General features: G+C 37.0%; 1 protein-coding gene across 12 annotated transcripts in view; it reads right to left on the bottom strand.

Annotated features, from left to right (window-relative positions):
• The window catches only part of TBCE (tubulin folding cofactor E), a 142,605-nt gene that overhangs the window by 101,087 nt on the left and 17,844 nt on the right, over positions 1–23,674 (bottom strand). For 7 of the 12 annotated variants that reach the window (XR_008916251.1, XM_056816111.1, XM_056816116.1 and 4 more), the window contains one exon: positions 14,646–14,730. Coding sequence is in view for 10 of the 12 variants with exons in the window: in XM_056816111.1 (XP_056672089.1) it covers positions 14,646–14,730 (85 nt within the window). In the remaining 2 variants the exon portion in view is untranslated. Of the gene's footprint in view, positions 1–9,748; positions 9,831–14,645; positions 14,731–15,509; positions 15,825–17,431; positions 17,468–23,674 lie in introns of those variants that run through there. The other 5 variants (XM_056816114.1, XM_056816112.1, XM_056816113.1 and 2 more) reach the window with 4 other exon arrangements.

Consider the following 23,674-nt stretch of genomic DNA (forward strand, 5'->3'; position numbering starts at 1 on the left):
CATTACTTTTTTTAATTTCTCCATAGTCCAAATTTTCCCATTTACAATCAATTCCGTTCTACTCCCCTTAGAAAATCTTCATAACTGAGCACTGCTCCCCTGTGCTCCCTTTTGAGAAACATATTTTTGGGGGCTGCCACTAGCCATTTGAGAGTATTTAGGTCTGGCACCATTCTTTATATAGGTTTGCATTGTTTCCATATCTGGAGCCACTCCTTTACTACTGCTACAGTCTTGTCTTGGTTTCCAGTTTTGCTTAACTGTTACTTAAGGTCTTTTATTTCCTTTCTCCAATCCTCAATTATTTAATTTGTCCCTTCTATCTTTGTCACTTTGGTATATATAAGAACCAATTCTCCTCAATTCATCCAGTTCCATCTGATCCCAATCTGGACACTGGCTCCTAAAATAATTGTGTACTAAAGGGCAGACATTCCTAACAAATTGTCTTCTTAACTGCCTTATATATCTTTCCTTGAATAACGCCAACCCAATCCAATGTTCTCCCAGGTCAATTAACTTGTCCATGAAAACAGAGGATGTCTTGTCACTTTCCTGCCTGACATGCTCAAATTTTGTTCATGTACCCAGTCTTTGGGAGCAGTCTTTCATTGTCAGGAGCACCACTTCCCTGGCCTTAAAAAATTGATGGTACCCAAGAGAAGAATTTCCCAACCAGGATTCATTTGAGGCCAGTTGGGGATTTAATAATTTCCAATGGTTTCATTGAAAACCTTTTTTTTTCCCCATTTTGTGGCTAATTCATCCAAAAGGAATGTCTTTATTGCTGTCATTGGTTCTTCCTCGAAGGGTGGGGTTTCCTTCTTTAAACTATTGATGTCATACTGTATAAAGCCCTTATGCTGTCTGATGTTAAATAATTCATGGTCAGGGGTCATTATAGGTACCTCACGTAAAGGGAATAAAGTGGCCACATTGTTCTCTAATGCAGCAGTTTCTCTCTGTAATTTAGTTGTGCCCTCTTGTTCTCCCATAGCCTTTTTCTCTGCCTCATATTTCTGTATTATGACTCCAGGTAATTCACTTTTAAGATCAGTTTGTTAAATCTTATTTGTCTCAATATCATCCCTTTCTATTGGTTGAAGATGAATAAGAGTATCATCTTCACCAGATATACTAGCAGTATTGCACCCACTCCTAAAGGTATATAGCTAAAAAAAACCTTGTAACATAATGGTAAGCATTACTGTGGTGAAATGAGCACTACTCCAAGATTCAGATTCTTTGTGCTGCTGCCTTCAAAGTTGGCTCTGGGGAACTGTCATTCAGTTCTTCCAAGGTTGTATGATATAAGGAAAGATGTGTTTAATACTCTCCTAGAATGTGCTATGATTTGTGAGTAATCACAAGCACTCTTTTCTGTCATAGAACTGTGACCAGAGTCCCCTGTTCCCCTATTTGCTAGTGTTCTTCCTCCTCTGAGACCAGGTCCCAAGACTGTTACCTGAATCTGCATATGGACAATGTGCATCCAGAACCAGCAAAGGAACCCAAATAATCTCCTTCTGGACAATTGTCCAAACCACCCAATGTCTCTGGCTGAGAGCTCTGGAAGCTTTTGATTGTGATAAAGGATCAAAAGGTTTGCAATCAAAAACTAAGAAATGCAAACCTTGGGGAATAATTGACAGTAGCATGTGACCAAGGGTCACATGGGAGCCTGAGCCTTGGAATCTGGCAAAATTCTATGCCCAACAGTTGCTTCTTTTCAGAGTCTGCGCTCCTAGAAGAACCTAAGGCTTGAAGAGGATTTTCCCTGTGATCAACAGAGAAAGGAGGTTTTCTGAATCTGGCTACTAGCAGCATCAGCAAAAAGATCTTTGGACCTACTTAGACATCTACCAACTTGAGATCCTGGACCTATTTGATTTGGATTCCTGGTGTGAGATTGGGATATTTGGGAAGTTAATGTTTTAGCTTAGTAATATATTTTAGTTAGTTATAATCTTTTAAATTAAGTATAAGAATAAGTTTATTCCTAAACCCTTATTCCTTCCTATCCTTCCCAAACAATAAATCAGAATTTATTTATGTTTTCCTCTTGTTCTTTCCTCACCCCAGATCCTACTATAACATACTGCTGATTACGCTATGCCCAAGGCCTGTTGCTGCAGTGGGGCCTGCCTTGGCATGCTGCTTTGTACTTCACTTCCATCCTGGTTCACTTGATCCCTGATGCTTCTAAATTATTCTGGGTAAATAACTTTACCCCAATTTTCTGTGAGTTATGCAGAGAAATATTAGTGGGTCCTAGATGTGTACTGAAGGAGGAATAAATTCAGAAGCAAACACTAGCTAGTGTGAAGATGGGATTAACTCTCCCCTCTCCCATTTTTTGACTTAATGACCAGAAGCATATACACACCACTTATTCTTAAGTATGGCGAGGTCTGTGACCCACGTGTGCTATAATAGGTGACAAATCAAAATCAACTGACTGCCCCCCCAGGCAGTCCTTAGAAAAACTATAGCTGCAATTAGTCCACGTAAAGTGGAAGGAAGGCACAGAAAGTGACAAAAGGAATGGTCTTTAAAAGTGGGAGAAACTTCCTGTAACTAGCTCTTTCACCTTTGAACTTGACCTGGCTTGGAACCTCAGACTGCCCTTGGATTTTCCTTTAGAACCACCATGTGGGTGAGTGGAAAGGTTGACTCTTTCTCCTGGCTTTTCTGGAGATACTAGCCTCCAGAGAGGCCCCTCGCCTTAGAGGAGGCCTCGTGGCTAGAACCCATGTTTAATTTACCTCTGGGTCCCATTTGCTGGGGCCTCTCAAGTCCTGCCTGGTTCAGACCTGGCTGGAGTAATTATCTACTCTCTCTCTCTTATTTCCTTACTTTCACTCTTTCTCCTTTTGTAAATAAACTACCATAAAAAAGTCATCCTGACTTGAGTAATATAATTTCGGCAACCACATTTTTATATATTTAGTCCAACTTATTTATTTTAACCCTTATACTATATGACTCTGATCCAAAGAACAGAGAGTCCAGACTCAATTTATGCTTCTAGTCCAGGTTGTAAAATAACCAGGGCACAAATACCAGACCAAAGGAGAGCTTTCAATTCGGTCATTCTAAACCCGCTAAGTATCCTGAAGAGCTAACAGTAGATGAAGGCAGTAGGACTGTCTACTGAAACTTCCAAACATAAGCCAAAAAACATCTTTCTCAGACATAAACCTGAATCAGAAACATAAAAGAGCTTAGACTAAAAGCTTTCACCTTGTATCATATCACATTGGGAGCACTGAGTTTGCAGGTTCCAAGTCTGAGTTGTCCCTGAGATTCTGGAATAATGCAACACTCAATATCCAAACAATGCATCAAAAAGACTCAAGAAGAAAGAGGATCACCCTAGATATTCATCCTAGGAGTATGCAGAGAACACCATTAATATAAAAGCCCATAATTAAGAAATGACATTCTAAAAATAGGCAAATAAAAAGGAGCTATTATAACAATACTGAAGCTTAAGACAAATTCAGGAAAATTATTCTAAAACATTTATAAAAGCAAAGTTGCAAAGAAAGATGCAGTTTGAGCATAAGACTAATGTTCCTGAAAGAGATAAAGAATTTAAAAGGGGAAAAAAAGAGCTAAAAATTATCTTTGAAATTAAATGAGATGGGTTGATGTAGATATAGGCTCTAAGTAATAACCCTAATGCAAATATTAATAACATGGAAATGGGTCCTGATCAATGACACATGTAAAACCCAGTGGAATTGCTTGTTGGCTATGGGAGGGGGGTAGAAGGAGGGAAGAGAAAGAACATGAATCATGTAAGCATGGAAAAATATTCTATTAAAAAAAGGGGGGCAGCTGGGTTGCTCAGTGGCTAGAGAACCAGGCCTAGAGACAGGAGGTCCTAGGTTCAAATTTGGCCTCAGAGACTGCCTAGTCTCTGTAACTCTGGGCAAGTCATTTGACCCCCATTGCCTAGCCCTTACCACTCTTCTGCCTTAGAAGTTCTAAGACAGAAGGTAAGGGTTAATATATATATATATATACATATATATATATATATGTATGTATGTATGTATATGTGTGTATGTATATATATATATATTCAAAATTAATTAATTAAATAAAAATTTTCAAATCATAAAAACTAAAAGAAAAGAAAAGAAAAAATTAAGTGAGAGTGGTAAAGGAAAAAAGGGAAGAGAAATTAAAACTCTGTGGAGTAAAGAATAGGAAAGGGAAATGGAAAGGTTGGCAAAAGATATAGAAAATGTCACTCAAGAAAATTATTTGCTCAAAATTAAAATAAATAGAAGCTAATAACTACATGAAGCAAAAATAAATGTTAAAATGAAAATTCTTTTTGCTTAAAAAATTTAAGGTATTGCACAACTGACCTGGAAAATAGAGAATGAAAATAAGCCAGTATTACGAGGAGGAAGTGAGAGAAAGAACGGGGAAAATCATCTCACATAAAAGGGTAGGTCAAGGAAGAGTTTTCACAATGGAGGGGAAAATAAGGGAGTCATACAGACACATATAAACATACTCTCCCCCCACCCCAACACACACACACACACACTTATTTGATAATAAAAATCTATCTTAAAAAACAGGGAAATAGGAGGGGAAAGGGATCAACTGAAAGGGGAGAGAGGTATTAACAGGGAGGACAGATTAAAGGAGGCAGTAGTTAGATGCAAAACAGACTTTTGAGGAGGAACAGAGTGAAAAAAGAAAAGGACAAACAGAAGAAAATAGGATGGAGGGAAATGTACAGTTAGCAACTGTGAATGTGAATTAGATGAACTCATCCATAAAAAAGTAGTGGATAGCAGAATGAATTAGAAACCAGAATCCAACAATCTGCTGTTTACAAGAAACACAAATGTAACTGAAAAACACACAAAGTTAAAATAAGAGGCTGAAAGTAGAAAATTATGCTTCAGCAAAAGGAAAAAAGGCAGGGGGAATAATCATAATTTCAGAAAAATAAAAATAAAAACAGACCTAATTAAAAGAGATAAGCTTGAAACTATATTTTGCTTAAAAGCACCAAAACACAATGAATTAGTATTTAAAAAAGAATATAAGGGGAGGAGACCCACAAATGTAGTAGATAAAGTTGATCCCCCTGAATACTCAGCTGGGTATTCCAACCTCTGGTTAGTGAGAGTGAAACTGAATCACTTTCTCTCATTGGGCCAGTTGCACAAACGCCTTGGAGACAATTGATATGAAAACCAGTATCTCTTTTATTTTAAGAAGGAATACAAACTGAGGATCAGAACAAGGGGTCCCTAACTATAAGGGATCTAGCTAACTTCCCACAATCCTCTAAGTCCCTTGCAAGAGGGAGCCTTCTGGTCTTCTGGCTAACTTAATAGCTTCCTGTTTCTATTTAGGTGCCCCAAAACTGACTAAGCTAACTATCTATGACCCTTAGTAGTTGGTCAGATTTATTTCCCAAAAGCTGTTTCCAAAAACTGTTATGAATGAACTCCTTTGGCCAGGGAATCTGACCCCTGTGGTAAAACCTCAAAGCCATTCTGACAGGATTTTTTAGATAAAACCTTCTGAAAAGCACAGCAGGTATAGTCAGATCCTTTTCTAGATCTTTCCCAGTTAAATAGAGTACCTCCAAAGATGAATTAGGGGTATACTCCTTCTCCACAGTCAGGTTGAGGTAAAAGAGCTCCAAAAAGCCCTCCTTTCCTCCACCATTCCTAGACAGGAAGCTCCTAACCTCCAAAAGGAAATCACTACTCTCTAGCAGTTGTCACTTCCAAACTGTTCCTCCTCTGCTTTCTGCCTACCAAGATCCTTTCCCTTGAGTTTCTAGTATGTGTGCTTTGAAGACAGCCTTCTACTTCTCTTAAATCTTATCCTATCTCTATCCTTTTCCCATTACAAACATCAATACTAAACATATATTTACCAAATGGCATGGAATACAAATTCCTAAAGGAAAAGCTAAATGAATTATAGGAAGAAATAGAACTAAAAAACACAACATAAAATAAATAAGAAAGAAGTTAAGTAAATGAGTCGAATTTTAGAGAAAGTTAGATATGCAAGCCCTCTGGAGACTGAAGGGAAAGAGAAAAGAATATATCTTTTTTCTCAGCTGTGCATGGTACCTTCACAAAAATTGCCTATGTATTAGCACCTAAAAACCTCACAAACAAATGTAGAAGAGAATTATTAAATGCACCTCTTCCAGACTAGACCGCAATGAAAATTGATATTCAATAAAAGATGTTAAAAGAGTAGATTAAAAGTTTGTTGGAAAACAAATAGTCTAATCCTAAAGAATAGAGCAACTCATAGAACTAATAAAAAAAATTTTATTAAAAGAGGGCAACTAGGTACTGAGTAGATAGAGAACTAGACCTGGAGTGAGGAAGTTCTTGGTTCAAATCTGACCTCAGATACTCCCTAAATGTGTGTCCCTGGGCAAGTCAAGCTGTTTAACCCTTAATGCTCTTCTGCCTTAGAAGCATACATAATATTGATTCTAAGACAGAAGGTAAGGTTGTTTTTTTTCACTAAAGAAAATGACAAAAATAAGACACTGAAAAATTTGTGGGATGTATTTGAAAAAGTGTTTGAGGAAATTTTACATCCCTAAACACATATCAATAAAAGATAGAAAGGGGAATTAATTTGGCATGTAACAGTAGAAGCAACAAAAAAAACCCTGGAAAAATAACAAATTTAAAATCTCCAATTAAATACCAAAAGTAAAAATCCTGAAAACCATAATTTAATAAAACTAAAAGCAAAACAAAACAAAGTATTGTTCTAATAAATAAAACTGGGTGCTGGGGGTTTTTTTATAAATAAAGATAAACCATTGGCTAATTTTATTTTTAAAAAGAAAATAAAATTAACCAGTGTCAAAAATGTAAAGAGTGACTATATCACCAATGAAAATGAAATTAAAGCAATTATTAGGAGGTATTATTACCCAGTCATATACAAGTAAATCTGAAAATCTATGTGAAATGGATGAATATTTACAAAAATATTAACTGCACAGATTACCTGAAGAGGCAATATAACCTTAAATAACCATATCTTAGAAAAAGTAGTTGAATAAGCCATAATTGAGCTACCAACAAAAAAAAAATCCCCAAAGCCAGATGGATTTACAAGTGATTTCTACCAAAATATTTTTAAAAACCAACTCATTCCAATACTACTGAAGTAGTCCCAAAAGGGGAGGATAGTAAAATTGAAATAAATCCCTCCAACATTTTTTAGGGAACAGATCTGGCTTTCCTCCCCCAGGAAGTTGAGCTATTTATGCAGACAGCAGACCAGTCTCTACTTAGCTTGGGGGTGAGAATTAGAAAGGGAAGGAAGACAAAGGCATTTCAGGACTATCAAAGAGGTCAGGATGGAAGCAAGATAACATATGGCTAAATAGGGCTAGGTGACTTAATGGATGTGAAAATAAACAGCCCCTAAATAACAGCCCCCACATAAATCTGAGGATTGTCTCCTCATCTCCGACCCCACATTCCTGTGTCGGTGATAAGGTTTTGTTTGATTAAGAACTTATATGTAAAAGGAAATAACTTTGTATCTTGTAACCCTATATAAACTGTTCCAAAATGTCAGACCAGTGCAGCTTCCACTAGGGAAGGCTGTCCCAGCTGGTAGATACTTTATTTGTTCTTTTATTAATAAATCACGGTTCCAATAATTGAATTCTGGGTGTTTGAATTCACTTTGTGAAGTGCACCACTTCATTACATAAATTATTTGGGAGAGTGGGGAAAGGTAAGGGAATAATCCCAAATTCCTTCTATGATACTACTATGGTTTTGATTCCTGAACCTGGGAAAGTAAAAACAGAGAAAGAAAACTATAGACCAATTTTCCTATTGATGTACAAATTTTAAACAAAACACTAACAAAGAGACCACAGCAGCATATCACAAAGAATATACACTATGTCCAGGTAAGATTGTCCAGGTCCACTACAAATTTGTTACACAAACTCAAATGGGTCCTGAATGTTGCTAGGTAATCCTACTCTACCTCCCTTATAATCTCATTATCTCAATCCCTACACAATGGTTCTTCTAAACATTTTCATCACTCTTTAAATCTTCCATGGTTCCTTCTACCCCCTACCCTCTCAGTTAAGAATCTTGCCTTCTATTTTACAGAAAAAAATTGAGGTCGTTCACTGTGCCTTCTCTCTTTTCCCTCCTTCATCTTCATATCACTCATATGCCTTCTGTCACTATCTCCTCCTTCACCCACTTCACATGAAAAGATGGCCTTATTTTTTACCAAAGCAATGCAAATCCTTACTTCCTGAAGGGTTCCAAGTATGAAAGAATCATGAAAGTATTAAAGATATATTCAAAAAGCTGACTAACGAGCAAAGTCCTCAAGTACCAGACTTGTGGATATATTTCTAATATTTCATATGATTGATTTCCGGATCCTTGAATTAAATTGAGGCTCAAATATTGTGGAATTCAAACCCCTCCCCACCTCTGCAGTCAGGAAGGCTGGCTAGTATAAAAATAAATAAAATTATAATAGCGAGCTACACAAAATAGATATAAAAATTGTTCCAATATAGGTTCAAAACTTTTCAAAACTGTTTAACTCGCCACAAACTATTTGGATACTTTCAGATACTTTTGAAAAAGGTAATCAAAAAGTATCCTCAGTGATGAAGTAAAGCTCAAATGTGAACTTCCCTTCAGGGCCAAGAGCAAGGTCACTAAAGAGACTCTTATAAACATAAAATATTTATTGAAATATGTAAGGATAAATAAAGGATTTCTAATTCTAAGGGATTCTAAATACACCCAAATAAACTCCTAGGTTCCACAAGGAACCGCTTCTCCTGTGTTTCACAAGCTACACTAAGCCTCCCTGATCTGATAACCCAAATTTATACTATCTAAATAAAAACTACTGCTATTATCCTTATAAATCTTAACTTTGCCTTCAAATTATAAAATAGCAAAGGCTAGCTGGTTGAATCTCAACAAGAATCAAGTTAGGACTATGAATCTATTAAAGACCAGGTTTTTCTTTGGTCTTCTCAGAGTTAAACAATCTATAAAAACCACAAAAGATATTCAATAGTTTCCCAAGGTGGGAAAAGAAAACACTGAGCTCTTTCAGATCTGTCCCTCAGACAGAGAGAGGGGCAAAGATGTTACCTCCTCCAACCATGAGGGAGAGTCTCAGAGAGTGTATCTTTGCCAATTGCCAAAGACCAACTCCCAATTGCCCAAGAGAGTAATTGACATAGAAAAACGGTTATAACTGTCACATCTGAAATTAACAGGCTCTCTCAGCTCTTCAAACTCCAATTCTTTTCTCAAGCAGTCACTTTACTTCTTATCCCTAAACTAATAAAACAATACTTATTTTCTAATATCATCCTTACACTAGCAATATCTATAGCTTCTTTGTAATGACAAAGGCACTCACTTAGCATTTGTATTGTAAACCCCAAAACTGTAAGGATAATTTTAGTGTTTTGACTTAAAATCTAAAATAAGTGGTCGCCATGGGAAATTCCCAAATATGAAAATACCCAAGTCAGCTGGGGATTTATGGAGATTTTAATTAATAAAGAGAGAAAGGAATTAAGGGGAGAGAGAAAGAGAGAGAGAATTAATTTAAACTGCTCTGGCTCAGGCTGAGTCAAGCAGTAGTTAAAGGCGTAGGTCAAAGTGGCCTCCCTGAGCCTAAGGGAGAGCGAGTTAGTCTTATTACTTACCACAAGACCATCTCCAAGCAAGCTCCAGTCCTCCACTGAATCTTCTGAACGCCAATTTTTCTGAACTGACTTTTTACCCTTCCTATAAAGAAAATTTTCTCTTATGTCACCTCCCCTAAATTTTCACGTCTACCAATAACAGTAGATGCTTTTTTCCAGGACTGTCCATTCTTAGTTTTCACCACTCTTTAAGTTCACACCTTCTCTGGTTAGATTATATCTTCTGAGTACTTCACACCTCTTTGTTAAGCTTGCCTTTTGTAAATTAATCGACCTTTTTGTGATTAATTTAACCTTTACAGGTACTTAACACCTTTTTGTATTAGATCTAAAAATAGACCTAGCTTAACGTTCTAGCTTTATTATAAGGTATGAGTTAGGAGCTTTCATTGTTCAATCAGGAGTTTACAAATTTATCTTCCCCTAAGACACTGTCTGAGTAGGGTGGAGTAATTTTAAAAGTTCCCAATACATTCCTGATTCTTGTTAGACCAAGTATCTCCATTGTTACAATAAGGGAATAACTAGACCAAATCTTCTAAGGTACAGTCTGAGTAGTTTTTAAGATTCACAGCATGAGATGGGGGCAATGTGCTGAAGGAAGAGGGACTTTCAAATGAACTTCTGGTCTGGGTGTTGGCTACTCCATTGTTTTAGGATCAGGCTCTTTTATCTTGTTGTTCATTACCAATATGATGCTACTTTTTCTGCCATGTCACCTGTTTGATTAACAAGCCCAAGTCCCCCATTCCTTGAAACCTCAATAAAATCCAGTCTACATGTCTGACCAAAAAAAGAAAAGATGCTCTCTCACCATCAGAGCAGGTCCAGCCAGGCTGAATGTCATGCTGAAGAATTCTATGTATATGTGTCTCTTTTCTCTCGTTATGTCTTTCCTACAATCTTTAAACCCTTCCACCCATCATAAAGCTTCCCTTTCAGGTGCTCAACCCATGCAAGAATATCTTATAGCTGCTGGACAGTTACACTGACCAACCTTATCTCCAGCCCTGAGTAAAAAGAGGAGTCAGACCTTCCTTTGACTGTATATCCTCCATTTCCTGCTGCCCATGGAAGCTGAGAGAAGGCAACAAGGGACCAGGCAAAGCAACTTCTATCCTCCTCAAATGACTTCTCTCTATCCTAGGAGTCTACAACTTGAAAAGAGAGCACTGGATTTGGCAATTCGGAGATCACTAGTTAACTTTGGAGAGAGCAGTTTCAGTGGAAGGATGAGGTTGGAAGATGATTTATAAGGGGCTAATAAGAAAGTAAGAGGAGAGAAAATGGACATATCTATGGTAAATGTTTTGTTCAAGGAGTTTCCCACAAAAGTAAGAAGATACAAAGGAAAATTCCTGCATATATCATTATAAGAGATAAAAGAATGTCCTGTGTGAAGGGAATTTATACCAATCTCCTGGGGTCATAAATGGGATGTTGCCCTGCCTGCGTTTCTGCATCCCTACTTCCCTGCATAACCTACATGACCCTGAGTTTTAATTCAGCCACAGAAGCAAGGACTATGTGCCAGGAATTCATAGGATGAAATGAATCACATCTTTAGAAGAGCAATCAGAAAAAATGTGACAGTACAGACAAGAGGTCATGAGTTCAGGTGGAGCAGGGTGATCTTCCTGGCAACAAATCCTGGATTTCCCCCCTGGGCAGCATAGGCAAAATAGAGAGCCATGGTTGGCTTCTGAGACATCACTTGTGAGAGTTTGTGGGCAGAGAATAAACTGAGGCAAGAGTGGATTTCACACTCTTCTCTTTCATGTTTGTTACTGACTGAACTTCCCTGTGAGTGTAGCTAGGGGGCCTTTAATGGTGGCCTAAGGATAGCAACCTAAATGGAGCAATAAGGAAAGGACCTTGTATATCTCTCTGCTATTTTTCCATCTTTTCTCCTATTACTTTTGATTTAATAAAATTATTAATTTGAGGTCATTCTCATAATTTAAATTCTTACAGTCCCTTGAGAGAAGGCAGCAAATGGCTAGGCCTGATAACTTCTATCTGCCCCCAAATTATCTTTTCCCTTCCTGCTATGTCACCTATCTGCAGCTCTAACTCTTCTGCTTATTCAAGTAATCCCATTCCATCTAGCCTCCTTCAACAGACTACTCCTGTCATCATCCTTACTCCATCAAGTTTTGTTTTGTTTTGTTTAAAAAAAAAAAACTTACTTTCCACCTTAGAATCAGTACCATGAATTGGTTCCAAGACAGAAGAGTGGTAAGGGTTAGAGAATGAGGGTTAAGTGACTTGCCCAGGGTTATACAGGTAGGAAGTGTCTGAGGCCTGGCTCCCAATCTACTGAGCTACCCAGCTACTCCCTCTGTCAAGTATTTTTAATCTCTCCTTGTTTACTGATACCATCCCTACTGCCTATAAACATGCCCAAAACTACTAGCGCTCTCTCTCTCTCTCTCTCTCTCTCTCTCTCTCTCTCTCTCTCTCTCTCTCTCTCTCTCTCTCTCTCTCTCTCTCTCTCTCTCTCAGTACTGGGTGAGAGATAAAAAGATTGATCAGTGGAACATATTAAGTACACACTAAATAAAATCAGAATACCCTACTGTTTGATGAGCTGAAAGATCCTCACCTGTTGGGGTGAAAACTCACCATTCAACAAAAACTATAAGGAAAAAGTTGAAAGTAATCTGGGGCAGAATCTAGGTATAGACTAGTATCTCACACTGAATACTAAGAGAAATTCTAAATAGGTACATGTTCTAGACATAAAAGGAGATATCATAAATTAGTGAATCACTGAAGAAATTACCTGTTGGATCTATAGATAAGGGAAAAGTTCACAGGAGGTAAAATGAATAATTCTGATTACATAAAATTAAAGAGTTTGTATGCACACACACAATGTAGGTCAAATTAGAAAAGAAGTAAGAAATACAGGGAAAAAATCTTTGCAGCAAGTTTTTTCTTATAAAAGGCTCTTTTCTAAGACAGGAAACTGATTCAAATTTATAAGAATAAGTTATTGAAAATAAAAGTAAAAGGCGGTTCATCTCTTTCTGAGCATGTTATATAGAAAACCTACTAAATAACTCCAAAGAAAAGGCAAAAGGAAAGTTTTCATACACAGTTGTCCCTCACTATATTGTGATTTACTTATCACGGCTTCACAGTGTTGTTGTTTTCTTAATATATCTAATTCCATATGATGGCACACTATTGGCTGATGGAATGAAAGGTGACTAATTACCACAGCCCTGTGTCCTATATCCTGGGAGCTAACTGGCTCAGTGACTGTAGGTTAATAAAACTGTGGAAAGGGTTTATAGTAGAGTGGGAAGGGATTATAAAGCCTTAATATATATCTATCTATAAATAATAAAGTAAATATAATGCTGCTACTTTGTGGATTTTCATCTATTTCGGGAGGGGGGGATGGTCCTGTAGAATGTAACTCCTTCAATAGGTGAGGGATAACTATAGCAAAATATTTTGTACTGGCAGAAGCCTGGAAATAAGGTAGATGCCTCATGACGGGGGGGATGGTTGAATAAATTGTGGTTCATGAGTGAAACTGAATAATATTATACCAAAAAATAATGAATATGAGGAATGCAGAGAAATGTAAACCAATTAGTATGAATAGATTATGAGTCAAATAAGGAGAACTAAGTGAACGATATACATATTGAATACAATAGCTTAAAGGAAAGTCACATAGAAAGACCTTAAGTAGAGGACCAATGTAGTGAATCTTCAAGTCAGACAGCTGATAATGGGGCACACCTCCCTACTTGTGGCTGAGAAGCAGTGATCTCTGTGCAGAATGAGGTATATTCTCCGCAAAGTGTGTCAATTTGTTTTACTTAATTGAGCTTCTTTCTTAAGAAACTGTGAGATACAAGTCACCATTTCTATGGTGAGGCAATATTGGGACATGATAATGATTAGAAATAAATCATTGGGCAACTCGGTAGCTCAGTGGATTGAGAGTCAGGCCTAGAGACAGGAGGTCCTAGGTTTGAATCTGGCCTCAGACTCTTCCTAGCTGTGTGACCCTGGGCAAGTCACTTGACCCCCTTTGCCTACCCTTACCACTCTTCTGCCTTGGATCCAATACACAGTATTGATTACAAGATGGAAGAAAGGGTTCCAAAAAAATAAATAAATAACTCATTAAAAAAACTAACTCTTTAATAGTCAAAATTCTGGTCTGCCATATTACCTTATGAGAAAGAGTCACATTTAAACACAACTACCAAAAAAAGACAAGAAGAACATATCAGGATAATGAGATAATACAAACCAAATTAATGCAAGCAGCTTGGAGTTAACAATTTTTTAAAAGGTAACTTCATTTGGTAAAGCTCCAGGTGATTGAAATAACATATTCAGAACTCATCAAGAAAAAGAACCAAAGCAGATATTCTTAGGAATGATACTAGTTTAAATATAAACAGATTCACAATTATTCTGTATCTGTTGGTTTTCATTTCACTTTCTTACCTCTTCTTTCAAAATAAAAACAAATAGCAGCACATTATTCCAACAGGTATAAAAATTAAAATTAATATACAATAACTTCAAATGTTATATTTTATAAGATTTCTTAATAATCACTAGAACTAACAAAATAAAACCATGTGCCCAGACACAGGAAGGAAAGATTCCTAGCCATGGAAGACCACCCAATTTATCTCCTGTCTATGTCAGCATTTAACAACAGGAAGCCATTGGGTTCCTGGGAAATGTAGTTCAAAGGCACAAGATTTCCAACTACAGACAGGAGAATAATCAATGAAAAAACAGTATATTTTTATATGTAATATAACATTTTTATCTCAATACCAAAATGCTTCTTTTTCTTTTTTCCTTTTTATGCTATACTTCTAGATAAATACACTTATATAAAGTTAAAAATTACCTGCATTTAAAATATATAGTCCCCTCATGGCTACCGTCATGCTTTCCTCTTTGAGGGTTGTCCCATTCTACTCCCAGCCAGAGTCCTGAAGAAAAAAAGATTAAATGAGAAATATTTCTTGGGAAGGTAAGATCATCTCAAACACTCCTATACCAAGCAAAACCACAATACATTTAACACAAACATCTAAAAATACACGAGGTGGGGGGGCGAGGTTTGCTGGGTAGCTGGGTAGCTCAGTGGATTGAGAGTCAGGCCTAGAGACAGGAGGTCCTAGGTTCAAATCTGCTTTCAGACACTTCCCAGTTGTGGGACCCTGGGCAACTCACTTAACCCCATTGCCGCTTTTCTGCCTTGGAACCAATACATAGTATTGATTCCAAGATGAAGGTAAGGGTTTTAATAAATAAATAAATATACACCATGGGACACAAAAGGATTCCAGTTTTGTTTCTTTTATAAAATCAAACTAAACATGAGTAATTATCATCATTCAATACAAAGACTATAAAAAACTACTTGATGTGCTAGTGGGGTTAGAGAAACTAGGACATCACAGAACACTTTACTTCATGGTCAAAACAAAACAAAACAAAACAAAAAAAAAAGGTTAGTAGGTAGAAGCAGAAATTTCTCCATCTCCAGCAGGCAGTACATGCATCTCCAGCATTCAAATATCACCACACACTGTAGAGCAGACAGCCCATTCCATGTTCACTCAAGAAAACAAAAGGAAACTTTGACTTTGTGGTTATCTTCCTCTGGTTTTGATCTGCTGACCTTTAGATTAACAATGGGCATGACTGGAGAGAGGGTATTTGCAATTCTACCAACTTTCCTAACCTTGGATATAGCAGCTCTTACCAAACATGTTTATGTAGAAGTGTCACCTCAAGTTAGAAAACAGATCCAATAAATTATCCTAAACTGGGATGGAAGAGATATTGTTACTACAATCTTAAAGTTATGGCCATTTCAAGATTCTTAGAATCAGGCTACTTCAAACTAGGTTGGATTTAGCCTAGTCCTACTTTAAATTTTTTCAAGCAATACATCAACCATGTTTCAGGGTCTAGTACAGCCTTTAGGAAAACTAACCTAAACAAAAGTGAGGCCTTAATTCAAAATCCAAGAGAAGAGGTGATTAAGATGGGAAAACATATTGCAAATATGCCTTTTTTAAATAGGCAGATTCCTTATATTTTCTCTTACTGGAGAAAAATGCATGCAAGCACAGAATATTCACTGACAAGATTGAAGCCAATATGTAAAACTTTGGAAGCTAGTTTCTAGTCATGTTTACTGAGGACTTCATAATGTAGGATGGCGAAAATCTTCTAATTGTCTGTGGAAAGGGAAAAAAACAAAGTGACTCAGAAGGAACTGAACCAGATCTGAGTATATATATACAAAAAGTTCTCATCATTGTTTATTCTCTTTTCCCATTTTGGGATATAAGTGAGATAGGACTTTGACTAAAGAGAAGTAGGAAAAGGTGGTTGTGAGCACATGAAGCCCCAATTTCTTTGGTGTTTATTTCTTCTTGATTTTAGGTAAATGAGAATTCCAAAAGGGTAGACTTCAGATGACTACTTCAGGTCCAGAGGTTCAGAATTACTGTCAGCGACCCCAATGGTAACCATAATCAATAGCAGTATCCACTTAGTAGCTGTGGCCAAGAATTTGAGAAGGGATATCTACAGACTAGAAATGCACAATTTCTCAAAACCCAACAAAGAGTTATACTGAAATGAAACTTTATGAGGATGTTCTGAACCAAAAGTTGGGAGACACCCCTTTACAACACATATTATCCAGACAGTTGCCTTACTACCTCTGTATTTGAAGTATGAGCTCACTCTCCACAAAAACCTTGTGTTGTAAAACTCAAAATATACAATAATTTCACATTTATTTTTTGTAAAATTTACTAACAATCACCAGAAGTAACAAAATAAAAAGGTAACAAAATAAAACCACATGCCCATAGCTAATCTACCTGTTCAAAAACCCCACTCCACCACAGTCATCAACAGGAAGCAAAAGAGCTGGCCACAGAAGACAACCTTATTTATCCTCCTGTCTCCATCAGCACTTAAAGACAGGAAGTTAGTAGGCTCCTGGGAAATGTAGTTCAAAGGCACAAGATTTCCAATTACACATTCCCCCCTGAGATCTGGTCTGTCCAATGGATCTTGTAAACTTTTAAATTACAAAAATCTGGGGATAAAAGGGAAAGAGAACAAAACCAATGACTGCTAAACTCATTGACAAAAAGCCAATTAGGGGGCAGTCCCCTTCAGTCTAAGAGTATACATACAAAACAAATTCATTCCACCTCACACAGTTCAAATCACCATATCCCAAAATTCACTCTGGATTTTCTGGTGTAGCATGTGATCTGTGCAGGCATCATTATGGCACCTTCTCTAAACAGTTCACTTTTTGGATTTGGAGAGGTAACATGTTTCTTATCCTAAAATTACTCTCAAAAAAATGTAAACTTCGCATTACAGGATAATTACACATTCCCCCATAAGCAGGATGGTGAAAAACACAGGGATCACTCAGGGATGCATGACTTAGTTATGAGGTATATGAATCAATTGGCAAAAGAAAATCAAAAACATCAAAAAAATCCAAATAAAAGAGAAAAAATAACTTGGGGATGAAATATAAAATATCAAAGTCTTATGTGTAAAAAGTCTAAGTAAAGGAAAAATAAACCTATAACAGAGGTCCTTAACAGGGCACAATTAAAGTGATTCATGTAATTATACACTTACCCATTCAGTAGCCAGGACTACAGAAAGTTTGCCACACTATGAAAGACAGAAAAGGGACTAGATTATGGGAGCCAGGAAGGCAGCCAAAGTGAGGTGCTTGATAGGATGTAAAATGAGGAAGTCTTGCCTCAGACATATGTCAAAACAGCCACAACCTCATACCCCAAACAAGTTCAATTCCTCTTGTCTTGGCTCAAAATTTCATCAATACCACTGGAATTGGTTGGTTTCTTTGACCTTGGGCTCAAAAGGCACTATGCAGGTTGCTTTGTGCTTCTTGGCATAGTGTAATGGCTCTTTTTTTGTATTCACTTCTTCTGGAATCAGACAGAATCATTAAGTAAAGTCCCATAATTTTTTAAATAATCAAAGGCATTATTTCTATAGTCTAAAGTTTTTGCAGTATGCATTGACATTAGGGCAAATGTATTTTAAACTTATATTACTGCAAAATCAAAAAAGATAAAGAAAATCTTCTCAATACTGGTGACATGTGCTTCAAATACAAAAAGGAGAAAAAAATAAATTTCAAATTCTATATTGCACATGCAAGCAAAAACAATAAAAAAAATTTTAAAAAATCAAATACTTGGCCATGATCCACAGTGTAAGTGCAACTGATTTTTTTACAAAGTAACAGATTTATGAAACAGTAGTAATGCAGGTAATGCACATTCAAGAAGAATTAAAATTCGCCAAAATGTTAATGACAATAGCAAGCAAACCCACTATTATAAAGGATTCACATGAGTCTGCTGTGACATTAAAAAAAAAAAACACAACCTTAGAAGCTAATGGATACTTGTCACAAGTTTTTTAGATGTAGCAAATCTTTCAACCTTGGCAGAGATGTTTTTTAAAAAGTCTATTACTGCCATCATTACAAAATGTGGCAGAGGAACCCAGAAAAAACACAAACCTCTATACTGTTGATGAAAACCTTAAAATATCACCGTGAATCTAGATCATTCTGGTGGAAAGGTAGAGTAAGCTGAAAAGTTACAAATGAGAGATTCTCCCTCTTGGGAGCCATCCAGGGGTACCACACCCTAGGAACAACTTCCTGGCTCCTCTAGTATGAGACTATTATATGTCTCATCCATTACATTTTTACAAATGCAGAGGTGGGGATTATAATTGCACTTCACTTCAGTTACTAAATGGACCCTTTACCTCTTGTTACAAAAAACTCAGAGTCAGGCAAGATGATCAGTCAGAGCTATTTAAAAAAAATATCTAAAGATCATGTCTGAAGACCCCTTAAAATCAATTTCAGATATTAGCTCATTAAATTCTCCAAAAGTTGTTAACCAGATTGATGGAGTGCATCCATCATCTAAGTGACAATTCAACAAAGGCAAAATGGAAGGAAAGGCTGTTAATGGGCTTTTATAATGATATTTTGTTCAGTACAGTCATAGGGAAAAGGTTCAGAATATATCTAATAGCTAAAACACAGTAGATTAAAATGATTCAGTATAACAGAATAGTATTAATCAGATCAATATATGACCTTAAAACAACAAAATTAAATCTTGAAGAAAATAATCAGTAAACTACAATGAGATATAGAGACTTTTATAAAACAATGGACTCTGAAAAGACTTGAAAATTTCACCTACAGACTCTTTACAGTTCCTTCCTTATCCGTTTAGGTTCCTTTTGTCATACCTTTGGGATCTTCCATAGTGAGATAGAATTCCTAGCTGAACATGGTGTGGAGGATTCCAAATTGGATGTATCTTAGAAACTGGGCAGGCCCATAAATGGCAAGGGGTTGTAGGGAGATGAATTCACCCCTGACTCTCAGGCAAGATAATCACAAGGACCAGTGCACCCAGTAATGGCAGGAAGAAAAAGAATCCTAAAACTGGGAGATGTTAGAGATAGGTAATACAATGCTAATTCATAGAGTGAGCCATGTTTGCAATTCTACTTCCATCTGGAAGAGTAACCTTCCTTCCCCTTCCCCATTGGGGTAAAACACTAAGGAGCAGCTTGCTTCCCCTGCCACATGGACAAGGAGTTAGGAGGCTAATTATTGCCTAAAGGAAACACACTCAGGCTTTTACCAGCTGCCCAGCAAGTGTGTTCTAAAGACTCAGAAGGAGCAACCAGGAAAAGCAACAGCAGAAGGAGCAGGAGTTTAGTTTTTCATTTGGGGATTTTTAATTTGTTCATTTCTAGTTTTTTAATTTGGATGCCCAATTCATTGACCTCTGCCCTCTCTAATTTGTTAATATATGAACTCAAGGACATAAATTTTCCCCTAAATACTGCTTTGGCTGCATGCCATTGATTTTGAAAGGATGTCTCATCATTGTGATTTGTTCTTTAACTAACCAATTTTGGAGAATCTTATTTAATTTCCAATTAATTTTTTGTTTGCCCCTCCATGTACCCTTACTAATTATTATTTTCATTGCATTGTGGTCTGAGAAGGTTGCATTTATTATTTCTGTTCTTTTGCACTTGTTTGCAATGTTTTATGCCCTAGTACATGGTCAATCTTTGTGAATGTACCATGTGCTACTGAAAAGAAGGTATATTCCTTTTTGTCCCGATTTATTTTTCTCCATATATCTGCTAATTCTAATTTTTCTAAGATTTCATTCACTTCTCTTACTTCTTTCTTATTTATGTTTTGGTTTGATTTATCTAGTTCTGCTAGAGGAAGGTCCAGGTCTCCCACTAGTATAGTTTTTCTATCTATTTCATACTTGAGCTCCACTAGTTTCTCCTTTAGAAATATGGATGCTCGACAGCTATGGAAAGTAATGAATGCTGGAGGGGATGTGGCAAAGTGGGGACACTAATTCATTGCTGGTGGAGTTGTGAATTAATCCAACCATTCTGCAGGGCAATTTGGAACTATGCCCAAAGGGTGATAAAAGACTGTCTGCCCTTTGATCCAGCTATAGCACTGCTGGGTTTGTACCCCAAAGAGATAATAGACAAAAAGACTTGTACAAAAATATTCATAGCTGCGCTCTTTGTGGTGGCCAAAAATTGGAAAACGAGGGGATGCCCATCAATTGGGGAATGGCTAAGCAAATTGTGGTATATGTTGGTGATGGAATACTATTGTGCTAAAAGGAATAATAAAGTGGAGGAATTCCATGGAGACTGGAACAACCTCCAGGAAGTGATGCAGAGCGAAAGGAGCAGAACCAGGAGAACATTGTACACAGAGACTGATACATTGTGGTACAATCGAAGGTAATGGACTTCTCCATTAGTGTCAATGCAATGTCCCTGAACAATCTGCAGGGATCTAAAAAATACTATCCACAAGCAGAGGATAAACTGTGGGAGTAAAAACACCGATGAAAAGCAACTGCTTGACTACAGGGTTGGAGGCGAATATGACTGAGGAGAGACTCTAAATGAACACTCTAATGCAAATTCCAACAACAGGGAAATGGGTTCGAGTCAAGAACACATGTGATAACCAGTGGAATCGTGAGTCGGCTATGGGAGAGGGAAAGGTGATGGGAGGGGGGGTAGGGGAGAAAAAGAAAATGATCTTTGTTTCCAGTGAATAATGTTTGGAAATGACCAAATAAAATAATGTTTAAACTAAAAAAAAAAAAAGAAATATGGATGCTATGCCATTTGGCTCCTACATGTTGAATACTGATATTTCCTCATCATCTATACTGCCTTTTTTCAGGATGTAATTACCTTCCCTATCTCTTTTAACTAGATCTATTTTTACTTTGGCTTTGTCAGATATCATGATAGCGACTCCTGACTTCTTTTTCTCAATTGATGAATAAATTTTGCTCCATGTGCCTACACATATCTACCTTCCTCATATGTGTTTCTTATAGATAACAGATGGTATAGGATTTTGGTTTCTAATGCACTTTTCTATTTGCTTGAGTTTTACGGGTGAGTTCATCCCATTCACATTCAAAGTTACAATTACTACCTGTGTATTCCTGAATATTTTGATTTTCTCTCCTTGTCCTGCCCTTTCCTCTTTCGTTATTTCCTTCTATACCAATGTTCTGTTTTTAAATCAGTCACCCTAATCCGCACTATTATTTTACTTTCCTTTCTCCCTCCTTCCTTCTTATTCCTCTCTTATTTTTCTTTTGGTGTCTTTTTAAGCTACTCCACACACTCTCCCCTTGTATTAATTCCCTCCACACTTTCCCTTTCTGCCCCCTCCCTTTTTATTGCCCTTTTATTTTTTTAAGGTCTATTAAATTCCCTTCCCCCTTTCTTTCCCTCCTCCCCTTTTTTCCTAACTCCCCACCCCATTCCCTTCCTTAGTTTACCCCTCTCAACTTTCCTATTGGGTAAGATAGAATTCAATACCCCAATGGATCTAGATGATCTTCCCTCTCGAAATTGATTCCACTGAGAGTAAGGTTTGAGTATTACCTTTTAGCACTCTCTTCCTCTCCTTCTTATAGTTGTATTCTTCCCCTCCCACTCCCATGTGCCTTTTTGTCTAATATAGATTATCCTAATTTTCTTATTCCTTTAAGTTTCTAGGTACCATTTTCTCTCTCTCCCCCTTTCTTCTTCTTTTTTTTTAATATATGATTTTAAACCACTTAGTACCTCAATCTCTATCTATGGATAATTCTTCTAACTACTATAATAGAGAATATAAGAATATAAACAAGTTGGCCTTACTGAGGCCCTTAAAGAAGAAGAAAAAAAATAAGAACCCTCTTTTATTTACCTTTTCATTTTTCTCTTGGTTTTTTTATTTCAATGTCAAATTTTCTGTTTAGTTCTGGCCTTTGCTTTACAAATATTTGGAAGTCTTCTATTTTGTTGAATGCCCATACTTTCCCCTGTAAGTATATAGTCAATTTTGATGGGTAGGTGTCCTTGGTTGTAAACACAGTTCTCTTGCCTTTCTCAATATCGTATTCCAAACCTTGCGGTCTTTTAGTGTGGAGGCTGCCAGATCTCATGTAATCCTGATTGGTGCTTCTGATATCTGAATCGTCTCTTCTGGCTTCTTGTAATATTTTCTCCTTAGCTTAGAAGCTCTTGAATTTGGCAATTACATTCCTGAGGGTTGTCTCTTGAGGATTTACTGTAGCAGGTGATCTATGGACTCTTCCAATGTCTATCTTGCCCTCTTGTTGCAGAACCTCAGGGCAGTTTCCTTGGATGATGTCTTGTAGAATGGTGTCAAGGTTTCTGTTTCTTTCCAGGTTTTCAGATTGGCCTATGATTCTCAAATTGTCTCTCCGAGATATATTTTAAAGGTCAGCCACCCTCTCAATGTGATATTTTGTGTTGACTTCTAATCTGTCATTATTTTGATTTTGCTTTATTAATTCTTGAGGTCTTGTGAGAGCATTGGCTTCTATTTGACCAATTCTAATTTTTAATGACTGGTTTTCAGCTAAGATCTTTTGATTTTCCTTTTTGGTTTGATCTATCCTGCTTTTCATGGCTTCCAGCAGGTCATTTCTGGTCTTCAATTTCCTTATTATTTCATTTGATTTCTGGGCTTCAATTTCCAAGTGGGAGATCCTGTCTTTTAAATTGTTATTTTCTTTTTGAACTGTTTCCCATTTTCTTGCCACATCTCTTCCATTTTTCTGACAATCTTGGATTTAAAGTCTTCAAAAGCTTGTGACCAATTTCCATTTTTTTCCCAAAGGTTTGAGTGTATTTAATTGTTTGTCATCTTCTGCTGTCTATTCTTTAGTCTGGGTTTTTTCTTCTTGGTTTTTTTGGTGTTTGTGGATTTTAGTTCCTGGGAGTTGGTGGCCATTGCCTTATTCTTTCCTGGTCAGATGTCTAAGTGAGGAATGTGGGTGATCTTTGTATTGGGCTCTGGAGAGTGTTTTGTCCAAAGGTTATTTTTCCCAGTCCTCAGCAGTGTCCAGGTGCTCTTAATGACCCTAAGAACTTATAGATCGCCTGGGAAGAGGTCTGGGTGTGGAGTGTAGGGAAGACTCTGTACTGAGCACTGGAGAGAGCCTGAGGGCTTTTTTCATTTCTCTGTGGTGTTTTGTTATGAGCCACCCCCTCTCCCTGTGAACTTTAGATTACTCCACCCTACTTAGTCTAACAAAATCAGGAATGGCTATACCCATACTTAAGGATTAAGTATCTAGGAGGATGGTCTTTGATAGACATGTGCTAGCAAATGACAAATCAGAAACAGCTGACAGACACCTGGGCTGTCCAAAGTCAAGCTTAAGCTACCATTGGTACAGGTGAGACGCAGGAAATTGATGGAAAACCGTCTATATATTTCGC

This window comes from Monodelphis domestica, chromosome 2, assembly GCF_027887165.1.
Source record: "Monodelphis domestica isolate mMonDom1 chromosome 2, mMonDom1.pri, whole genome shotgun sequence".
In the NCBI taxonomy this organism is placed as follows: domain Eukaryota; kingdom Metazoa; phylum Chordata; class Mammalia; order Didelphimorphia; family Didelphidae; genus Monodelphis; species Monodelphis domestica.